The following is a 15,337-nucleotide window of genomic DNA, read 5'->3' as shown; positions in this document are numbered from 1 at the left end:
TCATCATTCAGCACTTTCACCTCACTCATACATAATCACTGTCTTTGAAGAGGTGTTCAGATATGACAATTTGGAAGTCCCTCCAAACTGTCAATATCCCAAACCCCTCCTTTAAAGTGCAGGCATTGTACTTCCCATTTCCAGGACTCAAGTCCGGCTAACCGGTTTCCCTAAATCCCTTCACTAAATATTACCCTGCTTACACTCCAACAGCTCGTCAGGTTCCAAAAACCATTCGTCTCCATTCACTCCTATCTAGCACGCTCACACACGCTTACTGGAAATCCAAGCCCCTTGCCCACAAAACCTCCTTTACCCCCTCCCTCCAATCTTTTCAAGGATGACCCCTACCCCTCCTTCCTTCCCCTACAGATTTATACACTCTCCAAGTCATTCTACTTTGATCCATTCTCTCTAAATGACCAGATCACCTCAACAGCCCCTCTTCACCCCTCTGACTAATACTTTTAGTAACTCCACACCTTCTAATTTCCACACTCCAAATTCTTTGCATAATATTTTCACCACACATTGCCCTTAGACAGGACATCTCCACTGCCTCCAGCCACCTCCTTGCTGCAGCATTTACAACCCAAGCTTCACACCTATATAAGAGTGTTGGTACCACTGTACTTTCATATATTCCCTTCTTTGCCTCCATAGATAATGTTTTTTTGTCTCCACAGATACCTCAACACACCACTCACCTTTTTTCCTTCATCAATTCTATGGTTACCCTCATCCTTCATAAACCCATTCACTGACAAGTCAACTCCCAAATATCTGAAAACATTCACTTCTTCCATACTCCCTCTCTCCAATGTGATACCCATATTTCTTTTTCTACATCGTTTGACACCCTCATCACCTTACTCTATGTTCACTTTCAACTTTCTACTTTTACACACCATCCCGAACTCGTCCACTAACCTTTGCAACTTTTCTTTAGAATCTCCCATAATCACAGTATAATCAGCAAAAAGTAACTGTGTCAACTTCCATTTTGTATTTGATTCCCCATAATTTAATTCACACCCCCTCCTATATATATGTATGTATACATACTTTGTTCCATTCTCACTAAATGATCAAACCACCTCAACAACCCCTCTTCAGCCCTCTGGATAATACTTTTTGTAACTCCACACCTCCTCCTAATTTCGACACTATGAATTGTCTGCATAATATTTACACCACACATTGCCCTTAGACATGACACCTTCACTGCTTGAGTCCTCGAGGTGGGAAGTACAATGCCCGCACTTTAGAGGAGGGGTTTGGAATATTGGTTATTTGGAGTGACATTTAAACTGTCATATCTGTGCACCTCTGCCAAGACAGTGATATTGTGTGAATGATGGTGAAAGTGTTTCTTTTTATTTGGGTCACCCTGCCTCAGTGAGAGACGGCTGTCTTTCTAAATGCTTCTTTGGGAGAATTCAACAAAGGGAATTTTTTTTTTTTTTTTTTTCAACAAGTCGGTCGTCTCCCACCGAGGCAGGGTGACCCAAAAAAAGAAAGAAAATCCCCAAAAAGAAAATACTTTCATCATCATTCAACACTTTCACCACACTCACACATTATCACTGCTTTTGCAGAGGTGCTCAGAATACAACAGCTTAGAAGCATATACGTATAAAGATACACAACATATCCCTCCAAACTGCCAATATCCCAAACCCCTCCTTTAAAGTGCAGGCATTGTACTTCCCATTTCCAGGACTCAAGTCCGACTATATGAAAATAAGGGAATTGACTGTGACAGTTCAGTAGAGCCTAGACATCACAATTTAAACTGATAATGAAGGAAAACTTAAGTACATATTAATATAGAATAATTATGAATAATACTGTCTAGCTGAAATACAGATTATTACAAGATGTTTTTATTTAACTTTCAGGGTGTCCGAGGAGATGTAGGAATTGAAGGTTTGGCAGGTACACCTGGACTACTAGGCAACAGAGGTGATATTGGTAATGTAGGTATGTCCACAAAACAGTTTTATCGTGTATTATATATGCGAGGGTGGGCAAACCGTCTTGAACTAAGTCATACGCAATAATTTTCAGGTAATTAGGAACTGCAGGTTATGGGCATTTTTCATGATGGCCATAGACATAAATTCATATGACTAGTGCACACATTTTCTCTCTTAGGTAATCCTGTATAAATTGTTCCATACCTCATCCTAAATCTAAATTGATCATTGTTATATAGAAAGGTATGTTCAGTATATTGATTAATGTCTAGAGGTATGACACAATTATTAGGATCATCATAAATTACCTGGTAGCACATTAAATGAGATAATACTGAGAGCATTTTGGCTAATCAGTGCCGTAAGTAGAAGATTTGATGTGCATCTCTATCGTAGATATAAGACTTTGGAAAGGTGGCTGATTCATGTATGAAGTTCCATCAGTTGTTGCTTAGCAAGTACTGGTTAATGTTTTTATTTTTTGAACTTCAGGGTTTGTTCAAAACAGAAATACTACAGTGAATAGGAGATGGAAATTTATCAACTGTACAGTGAATGTGAAAAAAACAGTGTATGATATTTTAAAAAATCTCAAGATTTGTATCAAGATTTTAATAGAAATCTTTTGATTTTATCTATGTCTGGATTGGCCACACCTGCTATATCATTGCAATTATTAGAAATGTAGGTAAGGCCATCAAACATATAATTTAATCATATACTACACTGTATGCATGTATTATTGTAATTTTTGATCAGCCTATCAAATTGTGTTTTTATCCTGTGTTACACTATATATTATTGTAATTAATTCCAGAACGTCTGTAATTAATTTCTGCTTTATACTTGTATAACTGTAACTTTTGCATACAATATTATACTGCAATTGGTACATTCATACTCGGTTGGCAGCACACTCAGCTCACATACTGGAGTGTCCATAGTTCGATCTTCGGCACGAGTGTAAGTGTTGGGCATGTTTCCTTACAGTTGTTTCCACTGTTGACCTAGCAGTAAGTAGGTACCTAGGTGTTAATCATTTTTTTCAAGAATTTTTTTCTGAAATTGCAAAGAATCTTTTTTTCTGAAGGTAAGGACACCAAAAATATATAATTTGATGTAAAACTTATGGAATTATGTAGGCACAAAGTTGGCAGTTGTGACATAATTTATACATTGGCAATTTCCCCTATTTCAAATCGTATTTTAATGCCAATGCTAATTTCAACTGTATTCTTAGCTATTTCACTAGTGTGCCTTCCATTCTATCAATTGAGCACAAGGAGCATAAAGTGCACAGAAGTTGGTAATTTGTTCATTTTACTCAGAATTCAATAATTTCTAATTGAAAAGCAGTCCAAAATAAACACTGTATGCATTCCAGGAACTAAAGCAGCCTATCCTGTGTTCATTAATCACAGCCTCAGGCAACTCCTATATTACACCTGCTGAGTCCATCATTTGACAAAAAAAAAAAAATTGAAGTTCTACTATATTTCATGGATAATTAAATATAACCATGAGTGATTAATCATGGTTTAGTATATCCCAATAATAGAAGCAGACCTAGTAAAAATACCTAAAATAGCCCAGGGTAGGGAGGTAAGGGAAGGCCTTTACAGCAGTGGATATTGCATCAATGCACAAATTAAGATTTTTGTGTAATTGCCGTGTCTAAATATTTTTCTCATTGCAGGTGGTCTTGGTGAAGCTGGTTTCATGGGTAAACCTGGTCGAGATGGTCAGAAGGGACAGAAGGGTATGGTTGGTGATGCTGGTCGTCCAGGGCCTCCAGGGCAACCTGGTGCCCGGGGACTCAGGGGCATTCAAGGTTTTAATGGTCTACCAGGTCGACAAGGAGAACAAGGTCACTACTGTTGCAGATCATTTAATTTTTATGTGTGCATTAACCAGAAGCCAAAAGTTAGCTCAATGAGTGATTTTTTATTCATTAGTATGTATCTTGAATTTGTATTGCAAGTTAGTAAAATACATGTACAGTATTAAGTTTTCTTATTTTTTGTTATGTATAAATATATAAATTATATACTGTAGAATTACTTTAAGTATTATAAGTTACATATTAAACTCAAACATTAGGTTATTCTAAGTTGGCTGGAAATTCCTATGAATATAAGTTGGGGTGAATCATGCTATAAAACAATCCAAATTAGTAAATGCATATAAGGAAAAAAGTGAACCAACATGTTTAAAATCTCAAGATTTATTATGGTTTACATGCACTAAAATACATATATACTTAAATTAATATACAAACTTGCTGTTGCATATTATGGGGCATTCATCTTTATTGAACAAGTTTATTGCACTTGTACAGGTATCCATGGTTTACCTGGAGACTCAGCCCTTCCAGGTCCACCTCCAAGGTCTAAAGGTTATCTCATCACCAGACACTCACAGGAGACAGTCATTCCTTCTTGTCCACTTGGAACAAGTGTTGTTTGGGAAGGCTTTTCGCTCTTGCATGTGATGGGCAACCACAGGGCTCATGGACAGGATCTTGGTAAGTACTCTGTCTCTCATAATTGTACCCATTAACTTCAGTTAGCGTGAAGCTTCTTCCCTGGCTTCTGTTTGATTAAATCTTGTATTTCTCAGGAATAAAACCAAGGCTCATTGGCCACTTTTAACTAAGCTTGTCCTTCTGACCTCAAACTTATTGTTTGGTTGTCCTACTCATTGCAACTGTATGGGGGTTATAAAGGAGGGGTCAGAGCAGTTGAGGTGAGCAGATGCAGTGTGGGGACAGGGGACTGAGGGTTGGGGATTGGGGGACTTCTCTCATAGGAGATGGAGACTGAACAGTGAAAGGGTGGGGCAGGAGCTGGAGGTTGGTGTTGGGAGATGAAGGATGCTGGATGGTGGAGGCTGGAAGCAGTGAGATGGTGACCCTGTAGGTGGTGGTGTGGATGATGGGTGACTGGGTGGGTGAGGGTATGATTGGTGTGTGTGGGCAGTAATTATGGTTGTGGTGGCTACATGACTAGGTGTGTACATGGCATGTTTGGGTGTGTGGGCTGTGAAAGCATGGTTAAGGTGTGGGTGTAGAGCTGTGTGGGCTAGAATTGTGGGGAAGTGGCATGAGTGAGAGCATGGGTAAGGTGTGGGAGTGGGGCTGTGTGAGCTTGAGGCTGTGGGTGTGGGTGAAAGGTGTGGTTGTTGGTTGCCCAGTATGGATGGATGATTGGATAATGGGTGACTGGGTGGATGAGTATGCAGTTGGTGGTGTAGGCAGTAATGAGGGTGGTGGGTGACTAAATGATTAGGTATGTGGATGGTGTATTAGCTTGAAAGGTTGGGTAAGGTGTGGGCATAAGGTTATGGGGATTATTACCATGGGGAAATGGTATAGGTGGATTGTGTAGAGGTAGGTTGTTGGTTTGAGTGGTGTGGATGAAATCGTGTGGCTGTGGGGAAATTACGGGGTCAGAAGATATGGGTGGGGGAGGCATGGTATGGATGAAGGCATGTGGATGTAGGGGAATTATAGGGGTGGATGGTATGGGCAGGGGTTGTGGGCAGTATGAGTGAGGGGTTGTGGGTGGTATGGGTGAGGTTGCTGGATGTGCAGCAAAGGCATGTGGCCACCAGACAAGGAGGGGGATGAGGTTGAATGAGCAATTGATGTGGACCAAGGTGTGTTGCTGAGGTATAGTACTGGATATGTATGAACTTACCATGAGGTATGGAAGTGGATGCGTATGAACAGAACCCTGCTGTATAATAATGTTAGGATGCAAATGGCGTCAACTCTGCTATCCAACCTGTAGCTGTAAGAGTACCCCAGGGTAGTGTCCTAGGCCCACTCCTCTTTCTCATCTACATCAATGATCTCCCCAGTGCATCCCAGCTCCTTAAACCAGTTCTGTTAGCAGATGACACTACATATGTCTACTCCCATTCAGGCTCAGCTGTGCTTGGAAACACTGTAAACAACGAACTGCTAAAGATATTGCTTGGATGATGACCAACAAACTCACTCTCAACATAGATAAAACATACTTCATGCTGTTTGGCAACAGAGCCTCAAATATTCAAATCAACATACTGTTAAATGGTTCCTCTATATCAAGACACATGGAAGGCAAATTTCTAGGTCTTCTCCTTGACTATAATCTTAAATATCAGTTGTAGGTAGTAGGTTGGTAGACAGCAACCACCCAGGGAAGTACTACCGTCCTGCCAGATGACTGTGAAACAAAAACCTGTAACTGTTTTGCATGATGGTAGGATTGCTGGTTTCTTTTTCTGTCTCATAAACACGCTAGATAACAGGGATATCTTGCTACTCCTACTTACACTTTGGTCACACTTCACAGACACGCACATGCATATATATATACATACATCTAGGTTTTTCTCCTTTTTCTAAATAGCTCTTGTTCTTTTTTATTTCTTCTATTGTCCATGGGGAAGTGGAAAAGAATCTTTCCTCCGTAAGCCATGCGTGTCGTATGAGGCGACTAAAATGCCGGGAGCAATGGGCTAGTAACCCCTTCTCCTGTATACATTTACTAAAAAAGAGAAGAAGAAAAACTTTATAAAACTGGGATGCTTAAATGTGCGTGGATGTAGTGCGGATGACAAGAAACAGATGATTGCTGATGTTATGAATGAAAAGAAGTTGGATGTCCTGGCCCTAAGCGAAACAAAGCTGAAGGGGGTAGGAGAGTTTCAGTGGGGGGAAATAAATGGGATTAAATCTGGAGTATCTGAGAGAGTTAGAGCAAAGGAAGGGGTAGCAGTAATGTTAAATGATCAGTTATGGAAGGAGAAAAGAGAATATGAATGTGTAAATTCAAGAATTATGTGGATTAAAGTAAAGGTTGGATGCGAGAAGTGGGTCATAATAAGCGTGTATGCACCTGGAGAAGAGAGGAATGCAGAGGAGAGAGAGAGATTTTGGGAGATGTTAAGTGAATGTATAGGAGCCTTTGAACCAAGTGAGAGAGTAATTGTGGTAGGGGACCTGAATGCTAAAGTAGGAGAAACTTTTAGAGAGGGTGTGGTAGGTAAGTTTGGGGTGCCAGGTGTAAATGATAATGGGAGCCCTTTGATTGAACTTTGTATAGAAAGGGGTTTAGTTATAGGTAATACATATTTTAAGAAAAAGAGGATAAATAAGTATACACGATATGATGTAGGGCGAAATGACAGTAGTTTGTTGGATTATGTATTGGTAGATAAAAGACTGTTGAGTAGACTTCAGGATGTACATGTTTATAGAGGGGCCACAGATATATCAGATCACTTTCTAGTTGTAGCTACACTGAGAGTAAAAGGTAGATGGGATACAAGGAGAATAGAAGCATCAGGGAAGAGAGAGGTGAAGGTTTATAAACTAAAAGAGGAGGCAGTTAGGGTAAGATATAAACAGCTATTGGAGGATAGATGGGCTAATGAGAGCATAGGCAATGGGGTCGAAGAGGTATGGGGTAGGTTTAAAAATGTAGTGTTAGAGTGTTCAGCAGAAGTTTGTGGTTACAGGAAAGTGGGTGCAGGAGGGAAGAGGAGCGATTGGTGGAATGATGATGTAAAGAGAGTAGTAAGGGAGAAAAAGTTAGCATATGAGAAGTTTTTACAAAGTAGAAGTGATGCAAGGAGGGAGGAGTATATGGAGAAAAAGAGAGAGGTTAAGAGAGTGGTGAAGCAATGTAAAAAGAGAGCAAATGAGAGAGTGGGTGAGATGTTATCAACAAATTTTGTTGAAAATAAGAAAAAGTTTTGGAGTGAGATTAACAAGTTAAGAAAGCCTAGAGAACAAATGGATTTGTCAGTTAAAAATAGGAGAGGAGAGTTATTAAATGGAGAGTTAGAGGTATTGGGAAGATGGAGGGAATATTTTGAGGAATTGTTAAATGTTGATGAAGATAGGGAAGCTGTGATTTCGTGTATAGGGCAAGGAGGAATAACATCTTGTAGGAGTGAGGAAGAGCCAGTTGTGAGTGTGGGGGAAGTTCGTAAGGCAGTAGGTAAAATGAAAGGGGGTAAGGCAGCCGGGATTGATGGGATAAAGATAGAAATGTTAAAAGCAGGTGGGGATATAGTTTTGGAGTGGTTGGTGCAATTATTTAATAAATGTATGGAAGAGGGTAAGGTACCTAGGGATTGGCAGAGAGCATGCATAGTTCCTTTGTATAAAGGCAAAGGGGATAAAAGAGAGTGCAAAAATTATAGGGGGATAAGTCTGTTGAGTGTACCTGGTAAAGTGTATGGTAGAGTTATAATTGAAAGAATTAAGAATAAGACGGAGAATAGGATAGCAGATGAACAAGGAGGCTTTAGGAAAGGTAGGGGGTGTGTGGACCAGGTGTTTACAGTGAAACATATAAGTGAACAGTATTTAGATAAGGCTAAAGAGGTCTTTGTGGCATTTATGGATTTGGAAAAGGCGTATGACAGGGTGGATAGGGGGGCAATGTGGCAGATGTTGCAAGTGTATGGTGTAGGAGGTAGGTTACTGAAAGCAGTGAAGAGTTTTTACGAGGATAGTGAGGCTCAAGTTAGAGTATGTAGGAAAGAGGGAAATTTTTTCCCAGTAAAAGTAGGCCTTAGACAAGGATGTGTGATGTCACCGTGGTTGTTTAATATATTTATAGATGGGGTTGTAAGAGAAGTAAATGCGAGGGTCTTGGCAAGAGGCGTGGAGTTAAAAGATAAAGAATCACACACAAAGTGGGAGTTGTCACAGCTGCTCTTTGCTGATGACACTGTGCTCTTGGGAGATTCTGAAGAGAAGCTGCAGAGATTGGTGGATGAATTTGGTAGGGTGTGCAAAAGAAGAAAATTAAAGGTGAATACAGGAAAGAGTAAGGTTATGAGGATAACAAAAAGATTAGGTGATGAAAGATTGAATATCAGATTGGAGGGAGAGAGTATGGAGGAGGTGAACGTATTCAGATATTTGGGAGTGGACGTGTCAGCGGATGGGTCTATGAAAGATGAGGTGAATCATAGAATTGATGAGGGAAAAAGAGTGAGTGGTGCACTTAGGAGTCTGTGGAGACAAAGAACTTTGTCCTTGGAGGCAAAGAGGGGAATGTATGAGAGTATAGTTTTACCAACACTCTTATATGGGTGTGAAGCGTGGGTGATGAATGTTGCAGCGAGGAGAAGGCTGGAGGCAGTGGAGATGTCATGTCTGAGGGCAATGTGTGGTGTGAATATAATGCAGAGAATTCGTAGTTTGGAAGTTAGGAGGAGGTGCGGGATTACCAAAACTGTTGTCCAGAGGGCTGAGGAAGGGTTGTTGAGGTGGTTCGGACATGTAGAGAGAATGGAGCGAAACAGAATGACTTCAAGAGTGTATCAGTCTGTAGTGGAAGGAAGGCGGGGTAGGGGTCGGCCTAGGAAGGGTTGGAGGGAGGGGGTAAAGGAGGTTTTGTGTGCAAGGGGCTTGGACTTCCAGCAGGCATGCGTGAGCGTGTTTGATAGGAGTGAATGGAGACAAATGGTTTTTAATACTTGACGTGCTGTTGGAGTGTGAGCAAAGTAACATTTATGAAGGGATTCAGGGAAACCGGCAGGCCGGACTTGAGTCCTGGAGATGGGAAGTACAGTGCCTGCACTCTGAAGGAGGGGTGTTAATGTTGCAGTTTAAAAACTGTAGTGTAAAGCACCCTTCTGGCAAGACAGTGATGGAGTGAATGATGGTGAAAGTTTTTCTTTTTCGGGCCACCCTGCCTTGGTGGGAATCGGCCAGTGTGATAATAAAAAAAAAAAAAAAAAAAAATCAGTTCCATACCTATCACATAGCCAAGAAAATTTCCAAATCAGTAGGAATCCTTTCCAAGATACGATGTACCACAAACGACTCTCCTTACCCTGTACCACTCTCTAATATATCCTTACCTCACCTATGGTATTTGTGCCTGGGGCTCAACCACTGCCAACCACCTTAGACCCTTAATAATCCAACAAAAAGCTGCTGTGTGGGTGATAACCAGCTCCTGTGCTAGACAGCACACCCCACCACTTTTCAAAAGACTCAGCCTGCTAAATATACAAGACATACACTCACATTATTGTGCCTACTACATATACAGAATTTTAAACTCTACTGTAAACCCTCCCCTAAAACAACTCCTTGACAGTTACAACAGAATGCACAGCCACAATACAAGGCATAAAGCACTTTTCAACATCCCTCGAGTCAGACTCTCACTATGCAAGAACGCTATGCACGTAAAAGGCCCAAAGATCTGGAACTCGCTACAGGAACAGGCCAAGGATCCCCAGATAGCTTATAAATTTAGGACTTTGCTAAATAATCATCTTATCTCACAATATTAACCAAATCAACCAAACATCTGCTAACTAGTTTTATCATGTGACCTCTAGGCTCTTAATTCTGCCAATCCATAAAATCATTTTGTTTCTCAATATTAACCAAACCTGCCAAAACATCTGCTATTTAGTCTTATCATGTGACCACCTCGCTTTTAATTCTGCCATTCCATAAAATATTACCACCTGCACCATTACTTGTAAGTTAGATTTTGTACTAAGTTTACATAAGATTTATTAAGTTCAAATAAGATTGTAAAACAGCTAACCACTATTCCATGTTTAGTTTTAAGTATAATTACTATGTACTATTATCTTAACTAGTTTTAATTAGTTACTATGTATTAGGATTAGTTTGCCCAAAATGCCTCAGCATGATAGTGGCTATCTTTGTACTTAGCAAATCAAAATTGTATTTACACATTGTAACCTTTACAAAGAAATAAACTTTATTTATTTATTTCATTTATTTATTTATTTATTTATTTATTTATTTAGTTAATTAATTTATTTATTGTCTCCTTTATTGAATTTTATCATTTATTGAATTTTTACCGTGGAACCTCGGTTGTCGAACAGACTAGTTGTGAGACAAATCGGTTTTCGAACCAATTTGTTTGATTTGGGTTTCATACATGGTCTTGGTTGTCAACTGACAATGCTCAGATCACATGATCACCAGACAGAGTCCAAAGCGTTCAAAGAGTTCTTGCTGTGCATTTTGACCTTTTTTTTTTTGAGTTTTTTTTTTTTTTTTTTTTTTTTTTTTTTTTTTTTTTATAAACAAGTCGGCCGTCTCTCACCGAGGCAGGGTGACCCAAAAAGAAAGAAAATCCCCAAAAAGAAAATACTTTCATCATCATTCAACACTTTCACCTCACTCACACATAATCACTGTTTTTGCAGAGGTGCTCAGAATACAACAGTTTAGAAGTATATACATATAAAGATACACAAGATATCCTTCCAAACTGCCAATATCCCAAAACCCCTCCTTTAAAGTGCAGGCATTGTACGTACTTCCCATTTCCAGGACTCAAGTCCGGCTATGTAAAATAACCGGTTTCCCTGAATCCCTTCACTAAATATTACCCTGCTCACACTCCAACAGCTCGCCAGGTCCCAAATACCATTCGTCTCCATTCACTCCTATCTAACACGCTCACGCACGCTTGCTGGAAATCCAAGCCCCTCGCCCACACAACCTCCTTTACCTCCTCCCTCCAACCCTTTTGAGGACGACCCCTACTCTGCCTTCCTTTCCCTACAGATTTATATGCTCTCCATGTCATTCTACTTTGATCCATTCTCTCTAAATGCCCAAACCACCTCAACAACCCCTCTTCAGCCCTCTGACTAATACTTTTATTGACTCCACATCTTCTAATTTCCACACTCCAAATTTTCTGCATAATATTTACACCACACATTGCCCTTAGACAGGACATCTCCACTGCCTCCAACCGCCTCCTCGCTGCAGTATTTACAACCCAAGCTTCACACCCATATAAGAGTGTTGGTACCACTATACGTACTTTCATACATTCCCTTCTTTTCCTCCATAGATAACGTTCTTTGTCTCCACATATACCTCAACGCATCACTTATCTTGTTATTTTGCAGTTTTGGTGCAATTTTTTTTTATTGTGGGATAAACCATCATGGGTCCAAAGAAGGATTAAGGGATAAAAGCAAAAATAAAAATTGTAAAAAGCACTATTGAGTTTAAAAAGGACGTTATTCGAAAATATGAAGATAGGCTCCGTGTGGGTGATATAGCAAAACTTTTTGGTAAATCAGAGTCTTCATTTAGCATGATACTGGGCCAAAGGGAAAAAATTTAAGCTGCTGACCCTGTGCAAGACACAAGAGTGAGATCAAGGCAAAGGCCGGAAATTATTGAAGAGGAGCTGTCATCAGAGGAAGAGGAGGGAAGAGATGATGTGCCTATTGTACTTGTCAAAAAAATGTGTGCTAAATGGCATGAAATGCAGGAGTTTGCTGAAAGATACCATCCACACAAAGTCATGGCCATCCGTCAGTCTAACACTTAGTGTCCTCACATTTTGGTGATTATGCCAAAACTCTTGGGTTTTTAAAAAAATGTTCCCTGGCAGAATTCATCTTGAATAAACATCCTGTCACCCTATAAGAAGAGTTTTTCAGTTTGACAGTGATTTTTGGGGGTACCAACAAACAAAGGGTCAGTCCTGTAAGGTGCACTGAATTGGGTAATTTGACTAATTTTAATAATACAGGAGGCCCTCCACATTCGCAAGGGTTAGGGGATCAAGATTCTCGCAAATCTTGAAAATTCGCGAATGTTTGGTGCGTAAATATGATGTAAATAAGAAAAGCAGAGTATATGGAGAGTAAAAGAAAGGTGAAGAGAGTGGTGAGAGAGTGCAAAAGGAGAGCAGATGATAGAGTGGGAGAGGCACTGTCAAGAAATTTTAATGAAAATAAGAAAAAATTTTGGAGTGAGTTAAACAAGTTAAGAAAGCCTAGGGAAAGTATGGATTTGTCAGTTAAAAACAGAGTAGAGGAGTTAGTAGATGGGGAGAGGGAGGTATTAGGTAGATGGCAACAATATTTTGAGGAACTTTTAAATGTTGAGGAAGAAAGGGAGGCGGTAACTTCATGCACTGGTCAGGGAGGTATATCATCTTTTAGGAGTGAAGAAGAGCAGAATGTAAGTGTGGGGGAGGTACGTGAGGCATTACGTAGAATGAAAGGGGGTAAAGCAGCTGGAACTGATGGGATCATGACAGAAATGTTAAAAGCAGGGGGGGATATAATGTTGGAGCGGTTGGTACTTTTGTTTAATAAATGTATGAAAGAGGGGAAGGTACCTAGGGATTGGCGGAGAGCATGTATAGTCCCTTTATATAAAGGGAAAGGGGACAAAAGAGATTGTAAAAATTATAGAGGAATAAGTTTATTGAGTATACCAGGAAAAGTGTACGGTAGGGTTATAATTGGAAGAATTAGAGGTAAGACAAAATGTAGGATTGCGGATGAGCAAGGAGATTTCAGAGTGGGTAGGGGATGTGTAGATCAAGTGTTTACATTGAAGCATATATGTGAACAGTATTTAGATAAAGGTAGGGAAGTTTTTATTGCATTTATGGATTTAGAAAAGGCATATGATAGAGTGGATAGGGGAGCAATGTGTGGCAGATGTTGCAAGAATATGGAATAGGTGGTAAGTTATTAATAGTTCTGCAGGGAAGTGTCCTTGGTCCCCTGCTCTTCCTCATATACATCAATGATCTTCCAAACGTATCCCAACACCTGAAACCCATTCTCTTTGCTGACGACACGACTTATGTCATCTCTCACCCTAATCTTGCCACCCTCAACACCATTGTTAACGAGGAGCTGATCAAAATATCGACTTGGATGACAGCCAATAAACTTACGCTTAACACTGACAAAACCTACTATATTATGTTTGGTAGCAGAGCAGGAGATGCACAAATTAACATTAAGATCGACAACACTCTAATTACCAGACATAATGAGGGCAAATTCCTAGGCCTATACCTTGACAACAACCTGAATTTCAGCACCCATATCCAACACATAACCAAAAAAGTATCCAAAACAGTTGGGATCCTCTCCAAGATACGATACTACGTGCCGCAAAATGCCCTTCTCACACTATACCACTCACTTATTTATCCATACCTCACCTATGCTATTTGTGCTTGGGGATCAACTGCAGCAACACACCTAAAGCCAATAATAACCCAACAAAAAGCTGCAGTAAGAATAATCACTAAATCCCATCCCTGGCAACACACCCCCCCACTCTTCATAGATCTAAACTTACTCCCTCTTCAGTACATCCACACTTACTACTGTGCAATCTACATCTACAGGACCTTAAACTCCAATATCAACCTTGACCTAAAATGCTTTCTTGATAGTTGTGACAGAACCCACAGGCATAACACCAGACACAAACATCTACGACATTCCCCATGTCCGACTAAACCTTTACAAAAATTCAATGTATGTCAAAGGCCCTAAAATCTGGAACACCCTACCTGAGAACTCTAGAACTGCAGACACATTCATCACCTTCAAAACTACCATTAGAAAACATCTTATCTCCCTGATAAACCCCATCAACTAACTACACGAATACCACCTGGTGGTTCACACTTACACTCACTCACCCATTTGACCATAAACAGAAATATTAATCTCAATCTTAAAATAATGAATCCTATGATACTCCAATACTGAAACTATGTACTGTGCCAAAACAAAAGCATTCACATTGCTAAACTCACAAACTAGTATTTAGTCACTTAGCCATAATACCAACTTACCTCATAATTTGTAATATTTTAAAATAAAGAATTAAACTAAGTCTGCCCGAAATGCCTAGCCATGCTAGGCGTTCTAGTGGTACACTCTGTAATCATTATTTAACTACATGTAAACCACACAACAACCAAATTCTGTAAATTCAACATTGTAATCTTTATAGAGAATAAACTTTGAATTTGAATTTGAATTTGAAAAATGCTGTAAAGAGTTTTTATGAGGATAGTGAGGCTCAGGTTAGGGTGTGTAGAAGAGAGGGAGACTACTTCCCGGTAAAAGTAGGTCTTAGACAGGGATGTGTAATGTCACCATGGTTGTTTAATATATTTATAGATGGGGTTGTAAAAGAAGTAAATGCTAGGGTGTTTGGGAGAGGGGTGGGATTAAATTATGGGGAATCAAATTCAAAATGGGAATTAACACAGTTACTTTTTGCTGATGATACTGTGCTTATGGGAGATTCTAAAGAAAAATTGCAAAGGTTAGTGGATGAGTTTGGGAATGTGTGTAAAGGTAGAAAGTTGAAAGTGAACTTAGAAAAGAGTAACGTGATGAGGGTATCAAATGATTTAGATAAGAAAAACTGGATATCAAATTGGGGAGGAGGAGTATGGAAGAAGTAAATGTTTTCAGATACTTGGGAGTTGACGTGTCGGTGGATGGATTTATGAAGGATGAGGTTAATTATAGAATTGATGAGGGGAAAAAGATGA

The 15,337-nt window shown here is 39.7% G+C and overlaps 1 protein-coding gene across 1 annotated transcript in view; it reads left to right on the top strand.

Moving 5' to 3' along the window:
- Positions 1 to 15,337, top strand: part of LOC128703688 (collagen alpha-2(IV) chain) — a 208,302-nt gene that overhangs the window by 181,292 nt on the left and 11,673 nt on the right. The window contains exons 26-28 of the mRNA XM_070101287.1: positions 1,902 to 1,983; positions 3,676 to 3,846; positions 4,318 to 4,503. Of these exons, the coding sequence (XP_069957388.1) occupies positions 1,902 to 1,983; positions 3,676 to 3,846; positions 4,318 to 4,503 (439 nt within the window). The remainder of the gene's footprint in view (positions 1 to 1,901; positions 1,984 to 3,675; positions 3,847 to 4,317; positions 4,504 to 15,337) is intronic.

Source organism: Cherax quadricarinatus, chromosome 76 (assembly GCF_038502225.1).
Source record: "Cherax quadricarinatus isolate ZL_2023a chromosome 76, ASM3850222v1, whole genome shotgun sequence".
Taxonomy (NCBI): domain Eukaryota; kingdom Metazoa; phylum Arthropoda; class Malacostraca; order Decapoda; family Parastacidae; genus Cherax; species Cherax quadricarinatus.
Note: the sequence above shows the minus strand (reverse complement) of the source record. Positions and strands in the feature narration are given on the sequence as shown.